Source organism: Suillus paluster (assembly GCF_016628075.1).
Source record: "Suillus paluster strain FC165 chromosome Unknown EDB91scaffold_138, whole genome shotgun sequence".
Lineage (NCBI taxonomy): Eukaryota > Fungi > Basidiomycota > Agaricomycetes > Boletales > Suillaceae > Suillus > Suillus paluster.
In genome coordinates, this window is record NW_024537698.1 from 1 (window position 1) to 26,344 (window position 26,344).

The following is a 26,344-nucleotide window of genomic DNA, read 5'->3' on the forward strand; positions in this document are numbered from 1 at the left end:
TTAGCCGCTTGCCAAGATCAAACTGAGTTGAGATAACATATGGCGATTTAAATCGACCCAAAAAAGAACACTGGGCGCTAGTCTCCTGGCCCGTAATTTACGTCGCGCGTTGTTGTCGGTTGTCGCTGTCGCTGTTCGGTATAATGCCCTCTCTCTCAGACCAGATCGACCATCTGACTTCCCTCTCGAAATCCATCAAAGCCAGTGCTGATGGGTTTCCGACTTCCGATGGGCTTTTTACAACAGCTGTCCTTAACACTGCTCTTGGCGACCTAATTCGTGACATCGACTCATCCGAACTCGGGCTTTTCACACTAGTGCATCCTCCGTCTCATGTACCAGCTGAGTCGGAAGCGAGGGGTGTGATTTCCCGTGTAGAGTTTCCTGGTGCTACGCCTCTGAGGAAACCACCTTCCCGAAGGCAAGAAATAACAAAACCGAGAGAGTATGAGCCAGAGGTCTATGCCCAGGCTGCGTTAAAGTACTTGGATCAGTAGTATGTATTGCGTTTTTATATGGCATATACTCCGTTTGAACCCGTCTTGTGCGGTATTTTAGTCACTCGATTCGCCCAATGCCTCGTGCCAGATCCCAGGTCCAGGGACTCATTAACCAGCTGGATGAAACTCGACGGAACATCAGAAATCTTAGTGATACATTACAGCAGGTTTGCATCATTCGCTTTCTATCTCCAACGCTTGAATGTTCTTTACGCAGTTAACAAGTGGCAATCCCGCATTAGACCCCAGCCCGCAAGAATCAACTGCAGCAGATGAGGAACGGCGCATACAAGATCTCCAGGCTCGGCTCACGGAACTGCGTAAACAGGTGTGTGCCTTCCACGTCTATGCATTTATTTTGTCTCACACTTTATCAGAAAGATGACCTTCTTCGCACCTCCAATCCTGCTCCCAAGCCCAAGCCCGCTCCAGGACTAGCTAGGGCTCCTTCACCTCTGAACATACCTGAGACCCAGGAAGAGATGTTCTGGAACACGCCTGCTGCCTCGGCGCGTACGCTTCGCTTCACTGAAAAGCTCATGGACGAGGAGGTGGACATCAACGACGTATCAGTCATATCCTTCACGAGCCCGGTTCCTCGGCCTCGGTCCGTTTTGTTATCTTTAGGTCTTCCTGTGGACGACGATTCCATAGATAATGAAGGACACGATAATGGACAGGATGATTCTGTGGTGCCTGATCCATCAGATGAGGAAGAACTCCCAGGTAAATGTGATGAGCTGGAGGTGGACGATGGGGATGGAGAACAAACTGTAGTTCTCAAGAAGCTGCCGTCATCATCGATCCAAAACCTCGTGCCGCCAGAAAGTTTTACACCTCCTGAGACGCCTTTGCCAGCACATCCAGAATTGCAACCCCCTGCTGTAGTGCCTTCTGCGTCCGCAAGAAAGCCGCGTATGAATACGGAGATGGAGAAAATTGTGGCGAGTTTCTTGATCTCATAACCAAGAAGCGCATATAACTGAAGTACGTATTGATAGACGAAGATATGGAGCACGGTGGGCGAGATCATCATGCCCGGCCATCCTTTCGATCCCACTGGGTCGGTGTCAGGGGGAAGCAAACCTCCGAGGGCAAAGGAGACTCTGTACGTTCACTCCAACCTTCCGTATCTCGTCCACTGACACGCCGTAGCGCCCATCTTGAATCCATCTCCTCCCAGACCCCCTCTCCGACATCACCCACCGCATCTTCATTTTCATCGCTTGCGCCCACGGTGACCATTGGCCAGCCCACTTCACAACAGATCGCAACCTGTCAACTTTTGCTCGCCCTGCTGAAGCAGCCCAGCTTCTCGATGTCGCTCAATAAACTCAAGGACGCGCTAGCGGGAAGTGGTGGGGCGGGCGGCACGCGAACGCTGTATGCTTGTGTAGCGAAGAAGTTGATAAAGATTGAGCGAGGGGGTGGGGAGCAGGTGGTTAAATTTGATGTTTGATTTCCTGGTCTCTTCATTCGATGCAGTGCGTAACCCTCTCTAGGAGCGTACGCAGATGTTTCCCTTGAGACCTTTTCAGACAGATATCTTGTCGGGTCGCTTGGAGGTACCACATCTTAGCCCCTTCTGTTCATTACTTGTTTGAGCGTCCACGAATGTCCAGGGGGATGTCCATGAAGCATTGTGGACAATTCCTCGTGGACGGTCGTGTACTCGTTATACTTTCCTCGACTTACCCAAAAACATGCAGGGAAATAGACTTGCTCTCATCGATGGCAATGTCAGCCAGCCGTGCACCGTCATAATAAGATCCTGGGCTAGGTACAGTGAGTCACTAACTATGGCTGGAGTACACGTTCCGTTAAGGCTAAGTGCGGTCTTTCTCAGACCCAGATGTCATTCCATGTACAATGTGATATGATCATGAACTTTTTTCATGGACGATGATCCAACCAAATCTTGCATGACATCGATACCCTCAAGTGCACATCTATGCACATCGTAGCTATGTGACATCAACTGTGAGACAAGGGTAACATTGCAATGCAATACGATCACGAAACTACAAGTGAGTCCGAGCTAGCAAGAAAGTGTTTCAAGCTACGACGAACGTAAAGAGAGTTCGTAAGTTTGGGCGAGAGCCCGAAGGGCTTTTCCGGCTAGAAACAAGAATCCGAGCCTGAGTATCAAGGTGAGCTGTATGAGGGCGGGTGGGCCCGAACAGGAAACCTATAGTGCTTGTGATACTTAGGGAGCGGGCACTATGCGTCGGGCAAATGGAGCACAATTGATCGCGCAAGACATTCGTTTGGTTTTTTGTTGGGCATTTGCCTATGTCCTGAGAGAGGGCGTGGCGGGTGGGTGCAAAAGAGTGAGAGATTAGAGATTAGAACTGCGTGCGAGGAATCTGAGGATTTGCTGCGAGGTGGGCAGGAGCAAGAGGCGCTGCGCCACCTCGCTTACTCGTGCAAAGACTATATTCTGTGCTAGCCTCGTGCCTCGGCTAGCTCAGAACGCCAGCTAGTGACATTGAAGGCAAAATCAGTATTATTGGAACAGCAGAAGCGTTTCACCCAGTCTCCCGTAGGCAGATTGAATAGAAGGAAGATAGTCGTCCCTTCGTATGTTTCACCGATACCTCCACGAAAGTGAAGTGCCAGCGAATTGTTGTTATCATACGTCCCGAAGCTTAAGGATACTTAGAGTAAGTATATAGAAACTTAGTGGATCAATGATTTCTTGATCTTCAAGCACCAAGTTTCCATATGCTTCTTCGGATAACGTAGGACCGTTAGTTGATGCTTTATGTGTCGGATGGTAAACTGTGACAATTGTATGAATCATATACAATTGTCCTGTGCGAGAAACTTTCAGTAATGGTATGCAGAAACAACAGGGCGTGTATTAACAAACGGGCGTCGGGCACGTACTAGTAGTTATTATATGGCACCGTATTTGAAGGAACGCGGTATGATGAGAGAACTGCGGAAGTGAAACGAAGATCACTCGAAAATGTGACACGTACCACTAGGAAGCTGGTGGGGTGTGGCATAGAACCACACAAAAGAAATCTACTCAAACAGACGGGGAGTTTTCGTTGCCTGAAGGGCTTCGATCATAGCCCGAGCAACGCAAATGCGAGAGGACCTACCCATCAGCATTTCCAAGACGTTCTTCAAACCTTTGTCTGAGCTCCTCTAGCCGATTATTCAGAGGTTCTCCAGGTGTCACATATTCATCCTCGTGGTCCATATTGAAGGTACCACACTCTCTCAAAAATTGTTCTGGGTCCTTAGCGCGAGTTATGGATAGTTGTGGTTCGTTCGATCCCCGTGTCGAGCGTGAGAGGAAACAACTAATGTCGATACGCCCGAATGGTGATGCCAATCGAAGTCTGGTTGGGCGATCTCAGGGTCAGTTTGTCATACGTTCACGTCGATGCACTTTGAACTAACCTGCTTACCCGACGTTGCTGCCGAAATACCTATAGTGAGTGCCTCAAGCAAAACTTGTAAACCTATAGCAATATTCAACCAGAGACCAGTTCGCTGTGCTTCAAAAGAAGATCGTCAGGAAATTCAACAACGGAGCCTTCGATGTCCGGATACCGAGCATATAAGGTTGATACTTAACTTTTTGACCAACCTTTTTTGTCGTATCGGTACTTCTCTGTCTCTACAGCGTGAATGGTTTGGGTGAGTCGCTCTCCAATTGTATGCCGTTTTTAGGTCAGGCTCGGGATTAAATGCCAGCGCAGAAGTGCACAGCAACAGAAACGTGAGGTTGCTCGGGCGCTCTCCAGCATCTGCCAGAGACGTTGCCACGAGTATAGTCCACATCTATGCGCTACCGTGACTGCCAAGCAGGAACTTTTTAGTCGTCACTGACTGACAACCTCCACTCTCTAAATGTTCAGGTTCCACTGACAGCAAGCCGCAAGAGCTGCCCCTGGACTTGGGGCTGAGAGGACTGTCCAGTAGGAACAGGCAAGTCATGGCCGGGATCCATGCTTCCACGACGCAGATATCTGAGAGAAGGTCGGGACTCGGGTGAAGCTTGTTCGAGCTAACCCTCAGTTAGAAAGCTGTATACCACAAACCAAGCACCCACGCCTTGTTTTTGCAGTACCAAAAGTGGCATACATGATCGTGTCCGGACAGTCCAGGTGAGTATGCGATGTTTGCGTGTTACACGACCTGTCGGTTCGGTTCAGCAACTGTCGCGTCCAGGTACGTCGACATCGGTAGTAGCACGGTCCGGCGGGGTCCGGACCCACCTTAAAAACCAAAGTCCATACATGATGCCGCTGGTGACTACGCCTCGTCCTTTGGTCGTCCTTCTCAAATTTAACCTCATGGAGTACATAGAAGCCTCATTAGGAATCGCATTCAAATTACACTTACAGTCACTTCATGATATAGGGATTCTACTACACTACTAGGTACACAAGCAGCCGATGCTGGACATTATTAGTCCTTCTTCATGTCCCGGGCTCCTCGATTTCCACGCATCTCGGACGTTGACTTCGGCAATATTGGAAGCGCATCAAAACCAAATATCACCAAGTTGCGCAAGGGAACCAGCTGGGTCGTCTGGGCTCAGATCATTATGGTGTGTTCCCCCAGTAAAATACATCGATGATTGAACAGGAGCTCACTTTGGGACGCCTTGCACCTTCAACAGCCCATACATAGTACCCCACTGCCTCCCCGTGTTCAGGCTAGGCGTAATATCGCAGAATCAGACGCTGGTACTTATCTGTTTGATTGCATTTGGACATCCACTGGAACACTCTGATCTTGCATGCGTGATTCGCACTTCTTCGCACTTCTTCAAATTCCCATACCGAAGAATAGGTCCACTTTGCACCCATTAATCGAAAAACTGAGTTGTCTAAACTCTACACATTCTAGGGGCCCTTGAGAGCATTACTGGCAGCCGATGCTAACAGCTGCGATTGCCTGTGATTACTCTCATGCAGGACGAGTTGGCTCCGGTATGAAGCTAGGTTGTTTCAGCCACGACAGTGGCGAATTGGCGATAACCTGATGCAGCATTTCTGGCAAATTAAAAGTTCATTGTGTGGTCTTCGGAACTTGGCTTCTCCTACGATGGTCATATTGTTGGCTTTTCCACTTTTGATGAATCCTCCCGCCAAAATAGCTTTGGCCTGGACTGGCGGCAGTACTGCTGCCTAGAAATGCTGCAGAATCCACAGCCCAGGCAGGGGGCACTGGTAAGCTCGCATCGGCTACATAGAGCCGCGTGGAAGAGCCTGTCTCGGAAGACAGGCGTGGGGCCCGAGCAGTAATTCCATTCCATGAGCACCTCCACTAGGGGGTTCCGAGGAACCACCCAGCATTAATCCATAACCTCTCGAACGTGGAAGAGATAGCCGTATTTTTGTCTGAACCCCTTGGATGTGGTAAACCGAATTGATCCAAAATGAATACCCCCTCAGTGAGAGGGGGTCGGGCAGAGGAAGCTTAGCACCCTACTTGATTTGACTTGTTCTATACTTCTACACCCAGATTGCTCATCTCAGATCTATGCCCCGCATTTCCTACTACTTCCATGCATTGCATTGCTATCGTACTATTTTTAGCTTTGTTTTTTTTGGTGTAGGGTAACTACTAATCTAAAAAGCCGACTTGGTCGAAGTTCCTCTCAAAGTGCTTTTGAGCAGTTCGCTTTTGGTTTAGTTCAGGTTTGCGTTCGTAAGCACACATTTTTGGTTATGTGTTCAGCATCTCCACCAATGGCATGAGTGCACTACTGAAGTCGTAAGCGTTCATTTCAGTGGTTTTGTAGGTGCTACTACCCATACACCATACTTATACGGCTACAGTATTACGGCTGTACGGCGTGTGGTGATTGGCCACTGGCTAATATTATAACTTTAAACGCGCATGTTATCATGATATTGGAACTTTCGACAACGGTATGCAAAAACAGGACGTGTATGAGCAAACGGGCATGTAAATATGATGGTACTATATTTTGGGGGACACGAGAGAACTGCGGAAGTGAAACGAGGATCACTCGGGAATGCAAGGGTGGGGTGCATCATAGAACCGTACAAAAAAAACCTATTCAAACCGGCGGGGAGAATTTTTCCTGCTTAAAGGTTTGCTAAAGGTCGTCGACCATAGCCCGAGCAACGCAAATACGAGAGAACCTACCCATCAGCGTTCTTCAAAAAAAAAGCCTTTGTCTGAGCTCATTAAACCGAGCATTCAGATGGTCCCCAGGTGTCCCATATTCATGCTCGTGGTCCATCTCGAATGTCAAGCAGTCTCTCAAGAATTAATCGAAGTCCTTAACGGATAGTTGTGGGTCGTTTGATCCCTGTGTCTGAGCGAGATGGGAAGCAACCAATGTCACCAACATGCTCCCTGAAGCGTATTGACCAGCAGGATCTGCTTTGAATAAAAATCCTGATACATAGCAATAACGGAGATGCCAATCGAAGTCTAGTTCAACGAATGATCTCAGATGTTTATCATACGTTCACGTCGATGCACTTCGAGCTAACCTGCTTGCCCGACGTTGCTGCCGAATGATCCGTAGTGAGTGCCCCAAGCAAAACTTGTAAATCTATAGCAATATCCAACGCGAGGCCAGTCCATCGTGCTTCGAAAGGAGATTGTCAGAAATTTCCCAGAAACAAGGATGTCTGGATACCGAGCAGATAAAGTTGATATTTGTGTAATTTGTTGACTAAGCTTTTAGGGCATACTGCGCCCTCTGTCTTCGCAATCTCAATCGTTGGGGCGAGTCACTCTCCGATTGTACGCCGCTGTAAGATCAGACTCGTGATCAAATATCAGCGAAGAAGTGCGTAGTGACACCAACTTAAAATTTGTGTTCAACTTTGGGCACTATCCAGCCTGTGCCAGAGGCGTTGGCACGAGTATGACCCATATCTGAGCGCCACGACGGTTCAAACGTCACATGTTCGATTCTCGTAGCTGGAGGAGCGTGAGGGGCAGGCTCAAAATTTACATATGGACCACTGCGATCGCGAGTCGGTAAATGCCCCTCTGAACTGCCGAGCAGGAGCTTCTCAGTCGCCACTGGCTGATTCTGCGGACTGGGACGATTTCCGCTCTCTCCATGTTCAGGTACCACTGACGGCGAGAGCTGCTCCTGGACTTGGGGCTGAGAGGACTGTCCAGTAGGAACGGGAGGCAAGTTATGGTCGGGATCCATACTGGTGCTTCCATGACGCGAATATCAGAAAGTTGAGTGAAACCTGTTCGAACCAATCGTCAGTTGGAAAGCTTTATACTAAGCGCCCACGCCTCCCTGCAGTACCAAGAGTAGACATGATCATGTCTGGGTGACCCGAGATCTAGAACCAATATGAATGTCAAAGAGAATCCGCTTGCGGGTGAACTGTTTGTATTGCAGTCAAATGGTTACTAAGACGATTTGGCTCTAGCGCACAAAAAATCAGGGGACGTCAAAACATGTAGGATGATATACTTGCTCTTGTTGATGAAAGTGCCAGACCCTGCCAGACTCAACCGTGCATCGTTATAATATTAATATTGGGGAGTAAAGTCCTAGGCCAGGTATAGTCTAGAGTACACGTCCCGTTAAGTGCGGTCATGCGTGCCCTCTCGGATCCAGATGCTTATCCCATGTACAAGGTGATATGATCATGGACTACTTTCATGGGGATGATTTAACCAAATCTTCACCAGTTCTGCGTGAGTATCTCGGTCCATATCCTCAAGTGCAATTTGAAACACCTAGCGCTTAATGAAGGCAAAATTAATAAGGCATTATTTGAATAGCAGAAGTGGTTCACCCAGTCTCCCGTAGGGATATTGAATAGAAGGAAGACAGTCGTTCTTTCTGATGCATCATTGCTATCTCTGCGAAAATGAGGTGCGGCGATTACAAGTTGTTGTCATACATCTCAAAAGGGTAGAGTGCATGAAACTTCCATATGCTTCTTCGGATAACACAGTACCGTTAGTTTGATGTTTTTTTATGGGTCGGGTGGTAGACTGTGATAATTGTGTGAATCATCATAAATTGTGGGATTCGAACCTTGGCCAGGGTCCATGCATCATGTCCCAAAACGAACAACTTCTTCATTCGTCCAAAGTCTGCCTATGGGAGACTACGAGTCCCAGGTCTTCGTAGAAGCTCGTAAAAAGCTGGGGCGTGGAACACGATTTTGTGGAGGACTTCTCCATCGAGCGCAGTGTGCCTCTTTGTCGGCGCCAATCATCAGGAGGGGGCTATGTCTCGCAGTTTTGTCAGTAGCGTCAATTGGCTAATCACCAGTAAGGAAAGGGAAAAAGATTTGGCCCGCTGGTTATGTAGAAACAGCCATCAGGTGGTACCTGGAAGCCCATGGATGTGTATGGCACTGTATGCACATCGGCATGAATTGAAAAATCAACATCCCTGCCAAGATTTCTTGTGGAGTGGGTAAGCGACTGGTGTTCCTTCAGATTCACATTAGGCGCGGAAATAGCGATGAGGTTGCGACTAACTCGTACTCTTCGTTGTATGATACGTTGTAGACGAAAAGAAAAATTACACTGAATGAATGCAATGTTTGTATCAGTAGGTTTGGCAACATTGATGATCATGATGATGGCATTGTGGAATAGCCTTGTTATACAAGGCACTCGACCAAATTCCCAGCTGGTGTAGCTCGTCCTCGCTGAGCTTTTCTATCTCTGACCACGACCTGCACGACTGAGGCAGCTTGTGCAAGGTCTTTGCAATTTACTATCCAGCCAGGTCGGAAGAAAAGCTGTCTTATAACCATTATACCAACTTGACTACATTCTGGCAGATCACATAACACAAAGATGGGTTCTGCAAACGCACAGCGCAAGGGCGTTTGGGAGCCCCTGCCCCTCATCGTCTACGGCTATGCCGTCCACCCGTTATCACCATCCAAACGCGACACCCGCCTATCAAGTCGCCGGCCTATGTCGACTATCACAGAGGGTTCTACAGACGACAATGGTGTCCACAGGGATGTCGTCTCCCTCGAAGTTGGCGACGAGGTCTATGCCTTTGAAAAGTATACCCCAAGAGGAAACCAAGCGGATGGCATATGGTACAGAGGGTACGTTTTGCGGGTTTTGTCATGGCCTGAGGTGCTTATTACTCTTATGATGTCCAGCTACGTAGTTTGCACTGCCCGCCTTCCACCAGTCACCTGGTCTACCTCCTCAGACCCCACTTCATCTTCATCTGCCAAACCAGTCAAGACCGAGGAACCGCAACAGGTTTTCATCGGCATATTTCCTGCTTCCCATATCTTTGTCCGTGATGAACTCTCAGATGCCGAGGGACGCCTGCCAGACCTTGTTACCTCCCTTACAGCCAACTCCTCGAATCATAACGGTTCTGTAACGAGTGCAGACTACCTCGCGCAATGGAAGCGCGAGCGCGCAAACTCAGGCCCAGAACCCCCTCGCGAGCACAGAGAAAGAGACAGGGAAGTCAGAGAGCTGACATACGATGACGAACGGAAATCATTCAAACTCGGACCCCCGCCCGACCAAGCCAAGTCTACTCGAGCTGCGCTTGTCGTATATCCCGCGAGCATACACTCCGTGCCAGAATCCGAGAATTTGAAGCCTCTTCCTCCACGTCCGTCCCTAAAGTCAGGTGATGATACAGCTTCCGGCACGTCACAGCCTATCATCGACGAGATTGCCAGTGCCCTTCGAGAATGGCATAGCATGATGTTCCAGTATCTCGCAAGACGCGATTACAAGCTCTTCCATACAGTTCGCGAGCATATCGAAGCGCTCCATCTCGGACGAAGGCAGTTGCTTGCGCAGACATTGAGCGCAGAAGAGACGGTTAGTCTGAGGAGGGACTGCGTAGCACGCTTAGGTGAGCGGCAATGTGGTACAGGATCTTGATATCATCGTTCGTCATCCGACATGGGGTGCACTAGTAACAGTGGACGTAGAGGGCGAGATCGACCCTCGCAGCTGGGTTAGCGCTGTGCGGATGTATGCCATGCAATCTTCCCTCGCATATATGAATGTGCCTGTAGACAACTCATCGAAGCTCACCATTGGACCTACCGAATTCTCCACCATACCCATACCCACTCCTGCACATTCCGCATTCCCTGATATATCCCGGAACAAAACCAATTCACGACAAGCCGGTTCCCTCGGTCCCTACCAGCCCGAGAAGCCAACTGCAGCTAAATTCTACCACATTTTCCTCGACCTACGCGCTTTTGTCGCAACTCCTTGTGCACCCGGCGAGACAGCTGAGCTCTTCTTTTCGGTTTACAAGCACTCCGAATTTCCCCGGTTCGTCACCGAAGATTGCTGCATCGTACTTAATCACAACGGGGTGCTCTCTCGTGATCCCAATGCCCGCATACGCACACTCTTCAATGACATTGCACAGTCAGATGCGCAGGACCCGTTATTCCTGGTGTGTCGTATCGTGCGGAACGGCGCGCTCAAGATGAATAACACGATGGGGTCAGGTGCTCCCGGTGAAAGCGGGCGTAGGCCATCTGAAACGTCGCTTTCCGATGTCCCATTGACACCCTCCCGCGCGAATGTTGTATCGGATTTCCCGACGAACTTCCGCCGGCCGTTCGGCTGCGCTGTTCTCGAGCTGACACAGCTTACGAAGATGATGATCGATGGTACAGATGTGAGCCCGATGAAGGAGCACTCCATGCCAATTTTTGTGCCTACCAATGAAGCGATATTCTCGATGTTACATCAGGATATCATCGCCAATAATACGAAGGAGTTCGAGAAATCGCCAAGGTGAGCGTGACGATCGTTTTTCGGTGCCGTGTATTAACCTCGCGATCAGGGCTGAGATGCTTGCTGTTTCTGTGAAGATATTCCATGGCGACTCATCCACCGTAATCAGAGAGAACATGTCTCTTCTGCAAGACATCCCGTTGACCCTCCGACTTGGATTCCCCGACGTAGTGTTTCCTGGAGATGTGCGCAACGAGCTCTACATCAAATTATGGACTGGGGAATTCCCATCATCCCACGGTAGCTCCGCCCGACTCAGCATGGTCAACTTCACGCGTCCTGGCCCAGTATCTCAGAATGCACAAGTGTCGATTGAAGTCCGAGATCAAGAAGGTCGTACCATCGAGAATGCCATCTCCCTGGGCAGCGGCGAGCCCAATGTTACCCAGTTTCATTCAATGGTCTTCATGCGGAACAATCAGCCCACTTTCGGCGAGCTCATCAAACTCCAGCTTCCGCTTCGGGGCGTTCCGAACTGGCATCTGTTCTTTACGTTCCGAAATCGCTCTGGACGAGGGCTTAACGCAGATAAGCCGTTTGCGTTTGCTTTTCAGCCATTGTTCCCTGGTCAAGGCGCGTTTTTAGAGGATGGGAGTCATACTTTAGTACTGTACCGCGCAGATAAGCTGTCGCAAATTACGCCGGACATGTACCTGACATCGTCGCCGTGGGTGCTTCCAGGACAGCGGCCTGAGCAGGTTGCAGTGTCACCGGACCTGATGAGGCTTGGCTTCGCCCATGAGGGACACTGTCATCATACGGTCATCACTCTGTTCCACCAAGTTTACGCAGAATCCTGTGCTCATGAGCCTGCTTAACTGGGAGGAGATCAATGACAAGGAGCTGCTGCAGACCGTCCTCAGCAAGTTTACCTTCGTGGGTGAAGGAGAAATCGTCAAATTTCTCAGGGACATCTTCGATTCGCTCTTCGGCATCTTGGAGTCGCAGAACAACCAAACCGGTGAGATGGACCACCTCGTCTTCAATGCACTCGTTACTGTCCTGGGCATCGTGCAAGATCGGCGATTCAGCAATTTCCAGCCCGTCTTGGATGTCTACATCGAGCAGCATTTCAACTGTGCTGCAGCTTCTTCACACATGATCCGCTCGATGGACCGTCTGCTCCGGAATCCGACCGGTAATGACACGGCCTCGCCTTTACGTGCAGCGCTCAAAGTCTGGCACTATATCTTCAAGTTTATTACGCGTGCGCGAGAACTTCAGAAGAGCACTGAGCTGGGCATGGGTGATGGAGCGACTGCCGAGCACTTGGAAACGACGTTCAAGAAGGAAATTCGTTCTCATCTTACTGAAGTTAACAAGATGATGGCGACTACGTCACCAGCGTCTATCATTGGCACGCAAACCATCGCATTGCAGCACTTTACGACCATCCTTCCAGAACTTGCCAAGATCATTCCCACTATCGAGTTAGTGACAGTCGCCACGAACTTCGTCAACGCTATCTCGACTGGCAAGGGCAAGATCATCATATGGCGGCTGATCATGTACTTGCAGATCGTCAAGGGTTTCTTGTTCGACACCTCCCATTCGCGGTCACTGCTCGTTCAAGCGGTCGTTATCTGGATCAAGCCTCACTTTGGCCGCTATGATGAGTTCACGCAGACCACTGTATCGGATTCCGAGAGCGTGCGTGACGCAGCAAGAGTTAGCTGGCTGGAGTCTATACGGCTTTGTGTGACGATTATCGCGATGATGCTGGACAAGCTGCAGCTTGCAGTTGGTGTCGTCATCAGTTATGGCAGATCGCAACTTGTTCAGGCAGGAGCAGGAGAACATCGAGTACATACTCATGCTCATGCCAAGGTGCGTGTTTTCTAGATCGGTGGTTACGATGTACTTATTTTTTTTTGGCAGGCTTCTTGATTCCTATCGCGAGTTCCAGAACCCCGCTAACCATCGTGCTGTGGAACGAACGCGCACTCCAACCACGACGACTGCCGCGGTACCCGTCACTTTCCCGGAGTCTTATCCGTTTTCCCTCATGGCTTTATTGCCCAATGCTCCGCGGAATGCTACGAGCACATCGCTTACACACGAAGATAACTTGGTCTTTAACCCTGGCTTGGGTGAGACAGCGATCGTCCTCCTTTCCCTTGTGCTCTCTGCTCCGACGAAGCACATTTACAACTTTTTGGAATCCAGCTACGACATTGAAGGGAAGGAGAACTTCGCCGTTCTCCTGACGCAGTTTTTCAAGGTTGCAACGTCGATACTAGAGAATGATGCCTTCCTGAGCGACTGGCTGAATGTGAACATCCTGACGCACAAGGTGTTGATCAAGATGATGGATCCTGTTGCCACGCTTTTGAAACGGATTTTCATACCCCCACCGTCGGCGTCGCATCAGTTCAAGGCGGAGCTGTGGAAGGACGCATTCTTCATGTTGCTGAAGCTTTTATCGTCCGAGCAGCTTGTTATTGAAGATTTCAGTCCTCAGGCACGTATGATCGTACTTCTGTATTATATGTTCTTACGCTGTGATTTAGAAACGGCGTGCCGTATGGCGTCTGGGCGGTGATATTCGAGGCGAAGGCGCGGATATACTTCTGCGGCTATGGGAGGCCCTTGCGTGGCCGGAACCGACAGAATCCAGCTCTGTCTCCCAAGGAGTGCGTATTTTCCCAAAGCCTGATCTTGTCTTGATGTTTAATGCCTTGTTAATACCCAGGGCTACCAAGCGGTGCTGAGCCCATTGATCGGATATATCGTGAACCTCTGTCTCAGTCACCATGACCAGCTACGAAACAACGCGGTCGGAATCCTTTTCGGAATGATCATTTCTGAATATCAACAATATAGCCACTTTGACCAGATCGAGACGGAACTGGTCAGGAAGCTTGATTCGCTCTTCATGTCCCAGTCCTAAGGGCGATGACATCTCTCGCGTGTTTTTCATTGCACAACTGCGGCACTTATTTGAGTCGTCTGAGGTTGACGATCAGCTTAGGGAGCGTGTCTCTACTTTCCTTGACTTCGGTGGATGCCTTCCTCAAGCTTCTCCTCAACGTTCGCAGACTCCCTGAAGGCGAAGAGTTTGCTGATGATCGTGTGATTGCCACAGTAAGTACTCTCATATTCAAGAGCACGAGCACGAAAGTCTAAACGCTTTCTCACCCAGCTGCGCCTGATGAACTTCATCCGCGATATTGGTAGGGAAGAGATGTATATCAAATATGTGCACCAGTTGGTTAATGTGAGTTTTTCCCTGGCTAAAAATTGATCGGTGCTGATACGTTCGAAGGCCCACCTTCAATCGCACAATTATGTGGAAGCTGCATTGACACTAAAGCTTCACTCTGATTTGCACCATTGGGATCTTTACTCGTTCGTGGGGCCCATGGAGGACCTCGGGCTGCCTCAGCAATCTCATTTCCATCGGAAGGAGACCCTGTGCCTATTAATTTTGGATTACTTGGGTGAGTTTACTGCACTTTCGGACGATTTCCATTGTATTCTTAGTATTGTGCAGGCAAAGGCAAGGCATATGAGAGCGCAATCGAAATTTGTAAAGAGCTGGCAAAGCAACACGCTGAGGTCACCTTCAACTAGTAGGTCCTACCGTGCTTATCATCCATGCGCTAATTCTCAACATCTTCATAGTGCGCGGCTTGCAGAAATACTGCGTCATCAGGCTGCATTGTTTGAGCATATCATCACAGACCAGCGTTACTACTCAGACTATTTCCGAGTGGTATTCTATGGAGACTTCCCTGATGCCTTGAGGAACAAGCAATTCATTGTACGTCTGACATTCTTGTATTTGATGGATCTGCTAAAATTTTGCATGCAGTACCGCGGATATGAATGGGAAAAGTTTGGCACTTTCTGCGAGCGGCTACTTAACAAGCACCCGGGCGCTCAGTTGCTAAAGAGTGATCCCACAGCAGATCAGCGATTTGGAAACGATCAGTATATCCAGTGTACTGCTGTCACTCCTGAGCCGGATCGATCGCTTCCCATTTTTACCAGTCCCGATGTCCCACTGGCCATTCGCAATTATTACGAACACAGGTTAGTTCCTTCGTGACAATGAGCTGCGCGCAACTGATTGTTTCGGACAGTGCCATCAATGTTTTCAGCTCTAGTAAGCAAATAACGAAGTTCGACCGCGATGGGAATGAAGAGGTCTGGCTGGAGAAGACGTCCTTCACAACCGAACAAGCCTTCCCCACTGTTCTTCGGAGATCAGACATTACAGAATGGGAAGTAGTCGAAATATCGCCTGTCGAAAATGCTCTCCATGAGGTCGAGCAAAGGACTAGGGAAATGGCCTCATTCCATCTGCGGTATGCCGCTCTTGCAAAAACTGCTCAGGTGTTTTCGACAAACGCTCTTTCTATGAGCCTCAATGGAGCCGTTGACCCGCCGGTGGATGGTCTGCCCGCTTATCGTGAAATATTCTTTGATCCTGCGTACTCTGCCAAGCACCCTGATAGGGCAGAAATGATAGACCGCCTCAAAGGCGCGATAGACGACCAGGTATGTTTGTAGACAACTATCAGATGCTTGTTCGATTGTTTACGGGCGATGTAGGTGCGGGTGACGGACAGTTGCTTGAAATTACACGGTCAGATCTGTCCACAAGAGATGTTGCGTTTCCATCAGACCTTGGAAGAGCTCTTCAGGAAAAACTTCGCCGAGGAGATCCAACGTATTGCTGCAGAAAACGGATTTGAACTTGCCCCACAATCGTACGCAGCGTCAATACGGATCCACGACCAAAGTTCGTTGTATGAGACCCACTCCCATCAACGGTCGCGGTCGGATTCATCGGGTCGACCATCCTTTGGAATCGCCCCTCTTTCAGTTGGTGGCTCATCCTTGAGCCCTCCACCGATTTCACCGATTTCACCATTATCATCACGTCTCCCACCCTTTCAACATGAAGGCGGTGCTGGCGCCAAGCGCACCCCGTTGCAGATGCACGCGGCGCACGTTGCTCGTCACGGCATTAACGGAGTGCTGACTGGCTGGCGAGATACTCCCAGTGATGCTAACACAGGCTCTCCGCGAGATTCATTGATCACAGTGGGAAATACAGGCGCAGCACATTCTGGTGCTTCTGTGGCGATGTCAACCATGGGCAGCGCGAATTCCATCAAAGGTCGTTTGTCATCACGATTCGGTAGCTTTACGCGCAGTCGTCGAGGTTGATATCATTGGTTATCTCGTTTCTTGGTTCCTTACTTTTCTTGTTTTATTCCTACAATACATTCATTTAGGATTGTCTACATGTAATATTGTTTGTACTCCCCTTCGTTTCCATTGACACTTGGTTCTTGTTGTTCACTGTTGTTAATGAATACATTGATACCCTTACACGAATATAAGCACGTAGGAACAACTAGGGGAGGTATAACGCTAATTACAACGGGCCATACGAATATAAAAACGTGGCTCTCCAGAGACGAAAAGAGTGATGATACAGTGGGGGACAAGATAGAATAAAGATAGGATAGAGCACATAGATGATGACGCAAGGATAATGTACAACTCGGCTGGGATTTCGAATGAACGATCATGCAACCTGTCAACTAGCCAAGGTAGCATTCATGCTGTGCTCTCGTAACGTCTGAAATTCAAACGAGTCGTAGGTGTGCATGGCGTATTGGGGAATGGAGTACATATCGAGGGGCTCATGGGCAGGAATGCATTCAAAAGCAGGGCGCTGCTGATGATCGGCAGGTGCACCTGAAGAGTTGCCTAGACTTTGTAAATCCCACGTCGTATGGTGCTGATAAGCGCTAAGCGGTGATATAGGTGATGAAGGAACATTTTCAAGCATGGGGTGTGAGGGATATACGTGCGAAGAATCCATGCTCGGGGGAAAGTAGGTGGATTCAAGGCTTGGATAATACCTGGCAGGTACTTCTGAGCCCACGTACATCGGCTGGAGATGATCTTCAGGCATATGATAGAACAGGGAATCCTCGATGGGAGACTCCAGCTCTAGCTGAGGCGATTGACGCGAACATGAGGCTTGAGAGTATTGTGAGAGTTGAGATGTTTGGGATTCCTGCGACCCCTCTGAGTGAACGATATCGCCAAACGACTGACAGAACTCTAGTTTTGGTTGTACGTTGATCCCCGGCGCCTCCCGAGCAACAGGCGACTGATAGAAAAGTGACTGACTGCTTTCCTTTGTGGGGATGGGCCCGAAGTTGCTAAGGGACTGTGGGTCCCAAATGAGTGCCCTATATGGAGTGTGTAGGAATGGAAGGGACACCACTTACGTATTTTGATATGATCTTATCCAATGCTTGGGGAAGCAACTTCCAATCAAAGACTTTGAGATCTTTCTCGATCTTGCGCGGCTTCGGATCTGGGAAATCCATAATGCGCTGGAAAAAGCTCTCAAAGCCTGGACGCGACTTTGAGACAGTGGTAGGCCGTAGGCCTTCGAGGTTCCGTCTAATACGATTCTTCTCCTCGACGACAAACTCTGCGGCGACGAGACGCTGGAGTAAATGAATGATATCGACGGAGGTAACGCAGCAAGAGTCCGTCTCGTCGCGGTAGATACACGAGATAACGATGTCTTTCGCGTCATACTCGCTTGGTGAGATGCGCTCCGCCGAAACGAGGAGTTTATGACCGTCCCGGATGCGAGAGAAGCGCACAAGGCGCCTACCGGCTTGCAGTTCCAAGTCATCCCAATTAGTAGCAGAAGCTGTCAAGCACAATCATGATCTCGAGGGTTGCAGGTCTGGGCGCCGTCGTCAAAGGCGTCGACTGCTTGTCTCGTGCGCCGAAGACCCTGAGCTTGGGGTTGAGGGCGTATCGATGATTTTTGCGCGTATGACTGGCTGGGTTCTGAATCTGAAGATGATGCTGGTGTTGAAGTGCGGCTGTACGGCTTGGATCGTCTCCTTGATCTATCTGACGACTCCTGAACGTGAAACGCCAACGATAGGTGCAGGTAGGGTGAAGGCTGAAGTATTTGACGAGAGACTAGGTGCGTGCTTTCGTATCATTTGAGCTGGATTTTTTTCACCCTCTGTAGGCGCTTTTGTAGTTAGAAGATGCGGTTGCGGGATACATGACGTTCATACCTGGTTCTAAATATGTAAATTCACCGAAGGTGACGGAATCAAGTAACGTGCTATCATCGGTTAAGGCCTGAATTGTCAAAGGCAGGTTCGGTGATGTAGAATTATGCCGGGCGAACGGGGGAACCGTGGCCTCGAGCTGCCAATGCCCGTAGCCCGCTGGTTCGAGCTCACTGACCTTGGTACCCACTGCACGTCGGCCGACGACCAGACGAATGTGGGACCCAGCAGCGAGATCAGCAGTGCAATTAAAATTCACGATGATGGGAACATTCTGTTCGCCTTCTGCAGGGGTATAACCCAAGACGTGTAAGATTCCAATAGAGGAAGAAGGGACGCGAGGGTATGAGCCGTGGAGCGGTGTAAAGCTCTGACACGCGGCTGCCGCCGGACTGCTGAGAACGTGTACTTCGCCAGTGGAAGGGCCTTGTGTGTCCTCAGATTGAATGCTGTATGCCGGCATAGATTGTGCGGCCATTCCTACTCGGATAAGTGATGAGCTGTGGCGTTGCCGCATTAAAGAGATAACCTCACCTAGTGATGCCAGTAGACAGTTTTAGTAAGTAATAAGATGAAGTATTTTAAGCACTAAAATGCTTCACGATGAGAGAACGAGGTCGAAGACCAGGATTTGGTGGGGCTGACGGAGAAGTCAAGGATGAGGATGAGGATATGGACGAGTGGCTGACTTGTGAATGTTATATCGAAACCAGCCAAAATCGCGATTGGGGCAAACAAAAGCAAAAAAGGATATTTGAAGATGATCGACAGTAGGGGAATTATGGCAGAAAGAGGCTAGATATATAGGAGGCGAACGTTGAGCAGACCTTGCACTTATACTGAATATTTTAAACTCCAAGCTATGATAAAGCAGGAATAATAGAGAAGGAGGAGAAGATCAGTGGGTCGTGTCAAGTATATCCTATGATACAAACCTCAATCTGAATTTTCCAGAAAGTTAACTTCGATGGTTGGGTAGCCCTCGTGCGCGTTCCTCCTTTTTCGTGCCAACAAGAGCATCTGCCCGATCTACTATCTTGCCAAATTTATTCCAAATTAAATGGTGCCTCGACCTTCTTGGTCTAGCCAACCCCCGATCCCAACCAAGTAAATCTTGGCAGTTAAATTTGGTCACAATTTATTCGCCCCCAGGCTGCGCCGCCAACGAATGTAGGCTTAACCAAAAAACTCCAAGTCAGTAAAAGAGGTCGGTATGCATTATAAAGCCGCCATCACTGCATCACGAGAATTTACCTCAAATGACTGTGGTAAACTTATCTGGCATAAACTGTCCTCGCGGAGTTGATAAGATTCACAAACAATAGAATATAAAATCAAATGGCAGGTGAGGTCCACAGGACAATGGCTTAGCGACGCACCCTCTGACCCCATGGCGATTGACAGAGGGAGCGACCTGGTGCCTAACACGCTGACTAAATCATTTACATATGCGCATTGATAGCACTCATTGAATAAAGGGTCTCTGTGTTTTCTTTGTCAAGTGGCGTTCCATTAGGTTCCATTCAGTTCATTGGTGTGCTCTGGAATGGGCTGTGTGAATTTTTGGAAACGCGATCCCATCTTCTTGTACCACATTTACTGTCTTCATTCGCGCCTCTAATGAAGACAGCATAGAGCGAGCCAGGACAACGGTCTGACATGGCCGACCCGGGCCGCACGTCACCCTCTTCTTCCCTTTGGAGTCTAGTCCATATGCACAATGCGAGGCACATAAGAAGTGCCAACCTGCCAGCCGCGCAAGAAAAAATCGCAGACGATGATTGGGAATTCACGGCTCCGAACCAAGCGGCGCGCCATTCCAAGAACGTCATTGAATTCAAGAACACATCCCCAAATCCCAAATGAGTTCAGGGTCGAGTCTAAGCACATTGATCGAAGAATTTACGTATGTCAAGAAGTCCACATAATGGAATGAATCGTATCAGTCTTCAAGCTCCGAGCACATAGATATGCCACAATCAGCTATACATACAAGTAACATGACGCGACTCCCAATGTCCATCTGGGTAATCTGCGGTTCGATTCCCCGCTGGAGCGGCATCCGGATTAGTGACGCCGCCGGGATTGGATTCATCTGCTTTGTTCGCATTGAGATCAATAATTTGCTGGGCACCTCTGGTAATCCATAGTCTCCCAGCTGGAGGAACGTGGCCCTCGGCCGAGAGCACTCGTTCGCAACTAGTACACTGATCGACAAAAAGTCCTCGATAAGATACCAAAAGATGCTTTGATAAACAATCAACACATGAAAAATGATAAAGTTTGGATGCCTTACAATGAGTGTCTGAAGAGGGACTTGTGGGTGTGATTGGGCCATTTTTGCAACATGCTCAGATAGTACTTGGAATGCGAGATAATCGGATTGCATATGAGGTAGCTTCTATTCAAGGGCAAGTACATTGTGGCCACAAATCAGAAGACTGAATATTAAAAAAAGCTAGCTTATCCGTACCATCTCTCTGGGACCAAACGCAGTTACACTCTCTACAAGGAGAGGATCTTCCAAGCGATCAAACACGAGGGAGACATAAGCCGTAAGTACATCCTCGATGGTGAGCCGCAAGATAACGGGACTAGTCAACTTCGGTCGAGGCCCATTCATTGCTTGATCGAATTGTGGCGGGCGCGTCCTAGACCACAGGCATAGTCTACATTTCGGCTGGAAGGGTTCGCCGATCCCCGCACTGTGGAGCAACTTTGTGTCACGAGAACTCCCTCTGTTGAATTCTCGAATATACTCTATCAGCCCCTCGGCGCGCAATCGTGGAGGTTCATCCTCAAATGGTGGGAATAAAGATGAAGTTGGCGGTGGCGGCGGTATGTAAGGCTGAGGTGAGCCAACCGGTGAAAGTGGTCGCCTAAAGATCCGGAAAGGATGAACGTATCAATACATAACGTACAACTGTTACATAGAGGGATGTGTACTTACTTCCGCTTGCGATTATCTCTCTGGAACAAGCCAAGGTCATTTTTATCTGCGTCCTCACTCTCGCGTGAAACTTTCAGCGCTTCTTGTATCTTTTCAGAGCGCAGGCTATCGGCTATGGTTTTTAGAGTGCGGAAGTCCTGTGCTGGGGTAGCGTGGAATGGAGCTGCAAAGTCGTGGTCGGTTGGATCGAATGGAGAAGAAAATTCGGGCGTATGGGACAGCGAGGATCCAGATGGAGGCCTCAACAGTAAGGAAGGTATATGTCGGACGGACTGGAGACGAATATGGAAGTCTGTAAGGGTTTGGATACGGTCATGGATGGTGGGTCCAAGATTAGAGATAGTTTGGGGAATTGTTGCTGCACTAGCAGTAGGCGTCGTGTCCATTGCCATCTCTGAGTCTCCTGACATAACTGAATAAAGAGTTATACCTCCGAAATTGTTGGAGCTAGCTCAAAACTAACTAGTTGCTAGCTAGCACTAGTATGAGCCGGTCGTGGTGGCTGTGTCGATACAACTGCTCATTCAATGCATATCCGCATACTGTATAATTTCATTCAATTCGACTATCACGCGCAAGCCTTAGTATATACTGGAATTAAACTCAACATATCAGTATCGTTCACTGATCAAAGTGCACCTCGCATCAAATCTCGTTCAAGTTTCTACTCCGATGCTCGCCAGCCCACACCATCCTCCCTGCGCCTTCAATCGACCCATGAGGAAGCAAGCAAAGTATGAGTCTTGACGGCGCACAAGGAACCGGTGACAATCCTCGAGGCTCTCCAACAACTTTCCCATGGCACTCGTTTCTGAGCCCTCTGCTTTCAGCTTCTCATCATAGAGACCCTCCATCTGGTATATCTGCATGCGAACGTCAGATGGGCCCATCAACAGTACACTAACACCCACATCAGCGTCGGCCCATGCAACGAGCCCTAATTTGTGCATGATCTCCTTCTCGTGATTTCTTTGATAGTTTCCTTCCCCTAGCCATACACCAACATCCGCAAATTCATCACTTTCGCTGATTTGTCCCGCGACAAAGCTTCCACAATAATGAGATTCCGCAGTCTTTTGCGCTGCTTGAACGAGCTTTTCGAGGTAATCAGTGACTTCAGGTGGTGGGGCAACGTCTGTGTTGCTCGGAGCGATCGATTGTAATTGTGGCAAGAAAATAGGGGGGTTGTAGTGAATGGACTCTAATTGTGCGCTGCTGCAAAGAGCTTGCAGCGTCCTCGTGGTAGCTTTTTGCGTTTGTATGTTTAGTTGTTCCATGAGGGTGTCCGTATCTTGTTCAAGGATGTATGAATTGAGCTTGATCATGATGGTGGTCATGTCAATATGACGAAATGCGGAGTCAAATACGGTAGATCGACTAACTCGATTGAGAATATCAGTTCTTTAGACAACGTCCTCTGGCAATCTTGCTACTCAGTAATTGCATGGACAACAAAATATGCCCGCAGTATTGCCAGCAGTACTCAATATATGCCATAGCCGGATGTCAGTCACAACAATAGCTTCAGAGCCGGGAACGAGCGCCTTGTTAGTCTATCAAGGGAAACATATAAGATCTTATTGTAAGCATGCTGGCTTACTTGAGTTCCCATACTCAGTATATATACTGTCGCTAATACTGAAAGCTAAGCTTTCAGTATTCTACCTTTTGATGTAACGGTTATGTGCGTGCGGCAGTCTGACCTACTTACACTTATTCAACGCAGTGTAGTATTCCGAATACGTGTGTGCATTCAATATTCAATCAAAACAACTCATGTACAGAGAACAGAGAACAGTTATCCGGGCGCACCACTTTGACATTCCTTCAATAAGCCCTCGTGATCTCGTAATGACCAGTGGATGGGTTCCGTGTGAGGTTCCACGTCGTATTCTCTTCATGAAGCGCAGCAAGATCTTGCTTCCAGAGACAAGGGGTGTCAATGGCACCTCGCAAGATGGTATTCTCTTCATAGTCCGAGGTGATGTAGGCGCGCAGGATCGGAGTGAACTGAGCGGTGACTTTACCGCGGTGTCTATGTTTTGTATTGTGAGTTCCCTGGAGGAGAAATAAAGGGAATAAGACATACTCAACGCCACTAAAGTGGAGCACCGGCTTAGGCATTAGTTTTCCCGGGCTCATAAAGCCTGTAGTTGGACAATTCACTGAGGCGAAGAAAAAAAAGGCAATAGAGGTCACAAACCGACTGCAATGTCCTGAGCGACCCCGGTGTTGTTCCAAGCCCTTACGCAACCATTGATTCCAGGCACAGGGTCCTACAAGAGGTGTTCGTGTACTGTCGTGAGAAAGATACCTAAAAGTAAGCCAAACTTACGGAGAAATGGAAGACATCATGCGCCTCAGTCAGGGTCGTCGCTTGGCCATACTGCGTTATAGTTTTACGTTCATGCTAGGTATCGCAGAGTATATAAGAGTCGCTCACGTTGATCTCGATGCAGGTTGAAGCTTCAGTAATGTTCCCCTCCACGACCTGTGGTTTGAGGAAAGCAAGTCTGGAAGTTGAATGACTGAATGAGCATTATCTGAGTCATTTTTGGGACAGACTTACTGGCTCGTGTAGGTCGCGACCATGCTGTATGAACCTGGGACGAAGGGTCATGGTAAGTTGGAAATTGGGCAGGGGGGATATAGGGCAACACTCACCCCTCTTGCCGAATGGGCTCACTCTGAAACGTTGCAAGGTTTGAAACAATCGCACGAGAAGGCGGGGGTCCTCACCTCCAAACTACGGGATAGAATTTATCATAGATGCCTTCCGTGTAGCTATCGAAAGTGAGCAAAAGCGTCGATTCCCTGCCGAGATCGTCGCTGCGACACGGTCAAGTAAAAAAAGTGCCGAAGGCAGCGCGATAGTGCAAAGTCACTCACGTCTGAAAGGTCAAATTTCTGATGAAGGTTTGTGACATTTCTTGAGATGGTAAAACACAATTTGCAGACATTGAGTGTGGATTAAAGAGGTTCGATTTCTGCGGTTGGGGGCTCGACAACTTGAAGGAGATCTTTTATACATCTCAGTGGCCTAGAATGTGACTGTCTCCTTGGCTTGCAAGATAGTCAGCTAACCCTTGGCGGACCCCTTCCGCGCCTTTGTGCCTTCGTACCTGCCGCTGGGGACTTAATGTAATGATTGTGGCACCTCTGACATACCCGCGCGCTGCCACCAAGCTGAAACCCTTGGATAGGCCGTACCTGCTTGGTTTGCTATACAGTCAACTTTGTGCTTCGTACTTACCTGTAGTTGCAATTTGGGGCCGCGCGCTGCCACAACTTCTGGCACCCTGGGATAGGCCGTACCTGCTTGGTTTGCCATATAGTCAATTTCCCCTTGGCATTAAGTCTGCACCTTTAACAATTTCGTGCCTCATACTTACCTGTAATTGCAGTTTGGGGAGCTCTTGAAGTAAGTATACTACTTATGTAAGTATTCGTCTTTCGTCTGGAAGTTCGTACTGCCGTTTTCGCATACCCCGAAAGGGCATTTGCTTATCAAATGCTTGTTATGTACATACATCCCGTGGCGCCTGTCCCGACTCCGACGCTAAGTACGCAATTGAAACGCAAATTATTGAAGCCAAGTACATGGTAATTTATCGTGTATATCAGTCTCTTGAACATCCATCGAGTTTCGAGTGGATGAATGACCAGCTTTGTCTGCCCTACAGATAATGTACGGCGAGACAAAACCATCCAGTTACCACGACACTCGACAAATTTAAACCTTCAAACCAGACTGTCTCATTACCACACTCGAAAAATTTGCTGACTCTATGTATATACTACTCTGCCCTTTTGCCATGCCCATGTCAAACTTGAGCAGGAAGAACTGAACTGATTCAACCTTGTAGTCCGCTTCACTGGCGCTAACACTTACCTCCAGCAGCTCTTCATCCCACTGCTTCACGATCCTGGAGGCGCTGCAGCGCATAAGAAACCGGTCTACGATGCCGGTGAGTCGCATGGTTAAATAGGCAAACTACTCATACTCACTAGCAAATATTGATGCTATCAAAGCAGCAACAACGGCGAGGACAAAGGAGAAACGCATTGTTTGTGAGGATGTGATATAGGATCAAAATAATCTGATGGGGACAGTACGAAGACGGCTTGCATTTGTGTGCTGAATATTGTTACTCATGGCGATGTAGGAAGAACCTATCCACCCTTTCGAACAGATAATATCTGCAATGCCAGCGGGTTGCCACCTAAGATCTTGAGGCAAGATCGGCTCGAATCTGCTGTCGGGAACGACTCGACGTTTCCTTTCATAGCTTTTTCACGGACGCCTGGATTTTTCAGCTACAAAAAACTCCCGTCGATGTTTTTGGAGACTTCCTTGCTTATCTCTTCCGCTGTATGAAGAGTTTTATTATAGACACGCGTCCCATCGGCCAGACCTTGTGGCACCATGTCGAAAACAGCATCGAATGCGTCTTGAGTCATCCCAACAGCTGGGAGGGCGCCCAGCAGACGAAGATGCGACGCGCCGCCGCACATGGCGGTTTAATTGCGATACAGACGAAGATCGCGCGGGGGTCCGTTTCGTCACTGAAGGAGAAGCCAGTCTTCACGCATGTGTCCAGAGAGGTCTCGCGGCCGATGTTCTTTCCGTGTGCATTCCGACATATCAGGACATATCCCATACATGAACTTGTAGATCATAAGCAGGTGAATGGAATACAGTATGTGCTGGAGATGGTATATGCAACGCATATGATATACACGAGACCTAAGCCAGCATATAATGGAAACATTGTTTATCAAATGCATTGTTGTCTTACATCAAAACACTACGTCGACTGCGCTGCGTTTATGAGTCTGACTTACTTTTCCCGACACGGAAACCAAGGGACCTGATCTGCGACTATGAGGCCCCAATCAATTGGAATCGAAAAAAAAACCAAGTGTAAGATTAAGGTAGGATATCATATGGCAGGAGAGTGGTATTTACTTAGTACTTATTTATTTCAAAGTGATGGTTAGTGTCACCATCCTTCTGAAATGCTAAAGCGACGGAGGAGGCAGCAAGCGAAGCAAGCTTCGTGACTAGTTGCAAG

General features: G+C 48.8%; 8 protein-coding genes across 8 annotated transcripts; 3 read left to right on the top strand and 5 right to left on the bottom strand.

Annotated features, from left to right (window-relative positions):
• The first annotated feature begins 58 nt into the window (after positions 1–58).
• EDB91DRAFT_1171388 (uncharacterized protein) lies at positions 59–2,315 on the top strand. Its single transcript, XM_041320210.1, has 6 exons — positions 59–496; positions 559–667; positions 718–828; positions 878–1,444; positions 1,502–1,608; positions 1,656–2,315. The coding sequence occupies exons 1-6, from the start codon at positions 144–146 to the stop codon at positions 1,957–1,959; spliced, it is 1,551 nt and encodes a 516-aa protein (XP_041170299.1). The 5' UTR covers positions 59–143; the 3' UTR covers positions 1,960–2,315.
• A 1,291-nt stretch (positions 2,316–3,606) lies between these two features.
• Positions 3,607–4,174, bottom strand: EDB91DRAFT_1062992 (uncharacterized protein; the record flags this gene model as incomplete). Its single annotated transcript, XM_041314581.1, has 3 exons — positions 3,607–3,853; positions 3,904–4,012; positions 4,105–4,174. Coding segments are annotated over 3 exons (426 nt in total), but the record flags the coding sequence as incomplete, so codon positions are not given.
• Positions 4,175–9,070: 4,896 nt separating this feature from the next.
• Positions 9,071–16,593, top strand: EDB91DRAFT_1171411 (uncharacterized protein). The gene is made up of 19 exons (XM_041320211.1): positions 9,071–9,225; positions 9,281–9,559; positions 9,617–10,304; positions 10,339–11,246; positions 11,296–11,952; positions 11,990–12,990; positions 13,013–13,073; positions 13,125–13,707; positions 13,757–13,879; positions 13,939–14,097; positions 14,138–14,224; positions 14,265–14,330; positions 14,389–14,463; positions 14,512–14,686; positions 14,740–14,818; positions 14,871–15,009; positions 15,061–15,281; positions 15,332–15,749; positions 15,804–16,593. Exons 2-19 carry the CDS (start codon positions 9,297–9,299, stop codon positions 16,422–16,424), a joined length of 6,324 nt encoding a protein of 2,107 aa, XP_041170301.1. The 5' UTR covers positions 9,071–9,225; positions 9,281–9,296; the 3' UTR covers positions 16,425–16,593.
• A 19-nt stretch (positions 16,594–16,612) lies between these two features.
• On the bottom strand, positions 16,613–18,755 carry EDB91DRAFT_1269401 (uncharacterized protein; the record flags this gene model as incomplete). Its single annotated transcript, XM_041324551.1, is given in 4 exon segments — positions 16,613–17,442; positions 17,504–17,940; positions 17,952–18,159; positions 18,315–18,755. Coding segments are annotated over 4 exon segments (1,728 nt in total), but the record flags the coding sequence as incomplete, so codon positions are not given.
• A 1,543-nt stretch (positions 18,756–20,298) lies between these two features.
• Positions 20,299–21,655, bottom strand: EDB91DRAFT_1062986 (uncharacterized protein; the record flags this gene model as incomplete). The annotated part of the gene is made up of 4 exons (XM_041314580.1): positions 20,299–20,565; positions 20,616–20,720; positions 20,793–21,198; positions 21,270–21,655. 4 exons carry the CDS (start codon positions 21,653–21,655, stop codon positions 20,299–20,301), a joined length of 1,164 nt encoding a protein of 387 aa, XP_041170303.1.
• Positions 21,656–21,786: 131 nt separating this feature from the next.
• Positions 21,787–22,634, bottom strand: EDB91DRAFT_1229969 (uncharacterized protein). Its single transcript, XM_041321045.1, has 2 exons — positions 22,181–22,634; positions 21,787–22,132 (listed from the first exon to the last, which is right to left on the bottom strand). The coding sequence occupies exons 1-2, from the start codon at positions 22,604–22,606 to the stop codon at positions 21,926–21,928; spliced, it is 633 nt and encodes a 210-aa protein (XP_041170304.1). The 5' UTR covers positions 22,607–22,634; the 3' UTR covers positions 21,787–21,925.
• A 366-nt stretch (positions 22,635–23,000) lies between these two features.
• EDB91DRAFT_144037 (uncharacterized protein) lies at positions 23,001–24,317 on the bottom strand. The gene is made up of 9 exons (XM_041326218.1): positions 24,159–24,317; positions 24,009–24,098; positions 23,934–23,956; positions 23,839–23,872; positions 23,713–23,782; positions 23,605–23,655; positions 23,473–23,545; positions 23,359–23,416; positions 23,001–23,304 (listed from the first exon to the last, which is right to left on the bottom strand). Exons 1-9 carry the CDS (start codon positions 24,227–24,229, stop codon positions 23,097–23,099), a joined length of 678 nt encoding a protein of 225 aa, XP_041170305.1. The 5' UTR covers positions 24,230–24,317; the 3' UTR covers positions 23,001–23,096.
• A 1,329-nt stretch (positions 24,318–25,646) lies between these two features.
• EDB91DRAFT_1171427 (uncharacterized protein) lies at positions 25,647–25,982 on the top strand. Its single transcript, XM_041320212.1, has one exon. It carries the CDS (start codon positions 25,715–25,717, stop codon positions 25,934–25,936), a length of 222 nt encoding a protein of 73 aa, XP_041170306.1. The 5' UTR covers positions 25,647–25,714; the 3' UTR covers positions 25,937–25,982.
• Positions 25,983–26,344: the final 362 nt, after the last annotated feature.

What these genes read in the sequence shown, in the direction of transcription:
- EDB91DRAFT_144037 (XM_041326218.1), bottom strand. Translation starts at nt 24,229, where the DNA reads ATGTCTGCAAATTGTGTTTTACCATCTCAAGAAATGTCACAAACCTTC. An exon ending in CAACCTGCATCGAGATCAAC is followed by an intron (nt 23,656 to 23,712) that starts GTGAGCGACTCT and finishes ACTATAACGCAG; the next exon opens with TATGGCCAAGCGACGACCCT. An exon ending in CGCTCAGGACATTGCAGTCG is followed by an intron (nt 23,417 to 23,472) that starts GTTTGTGACCTC and finishes GTCCAACTACAG; the next exon opens with GCTTTATGAGCCCGGGAAAA.
- EDB91DRAFT_1171411 (XM_041320211.1), top strand. Translation starts at nt 9,297, where the DNA reads ATGGGTTCTGCAAACGCACAGCGCAAGGGCGTTTGGGAGCCCCTGCCC. An exon ending in CCAGCTCTGTCTCCCAAGGA is followed by an intron (nt 13,880 to 13,938) that starts GTGCGTATTTTC and finishes GTTAATACCCAG; the next exon opens with GGCTACCAAGCGGTGCTGAG. An exon ending in ATTAATTTTGGATTACTTGG is followed by an intron (nt 14,687 to 14,739) that starts GTGAGTTTACTG and finishes AGTATTGTGCAG; the next exon opens with GCAAAGGCAAGGCATATGAG.
- EDB91DRAFT_1171388 (XM_041320210.1), top strand. Translation starts at nt 144, where the DNA reads ATGCCCTCTCTCTCAGACCAGATCGACCATCTGACTTCCCTCTCGAAA. An exon ending in TTAAAGTACTTGGATCAGTA is followed by an intron (nt 497 to 558) that starts GTATGTATTGCG and finishes GCGGTATTTTAG; the next exon opens with TCACTCGATTCGCCCAATGC. An exon ending in TCACGGAACTGCGTAAACAG is followed by an intron (nt 829 to 877) that starts GTGTGTGCCTTC and finishes ACACTTTATCAG; the next exon opens with AAAGATGACCTTCTTCGCAC.
- EDB91DRAFT_1229969 (XM_041321045.1), bottom strand. Translation starts at nt 22,606, where the DNA reads ATGACCACCATCATGATCAAGCTCAATTCATACATCCTTGAACAAGAT. An exon ending in TTGCATGGGCCGACGCTGAT is followed by an intron (nt 22,133 to 22,180) that starts GTGGGTGTTAGT and finishes GTTCGCATGCAG; the next exon opens with ATATACCAGATGGAGGGTCT.
- EDB91DRAFT_1171427 (XM_041320212.1), top strand. Translation starts at nt 25,715, where the DNA reads ATGCGTCTTGAGTCATCCCAACAGCTGGGAGGGCGCCCAGCAGACGAA.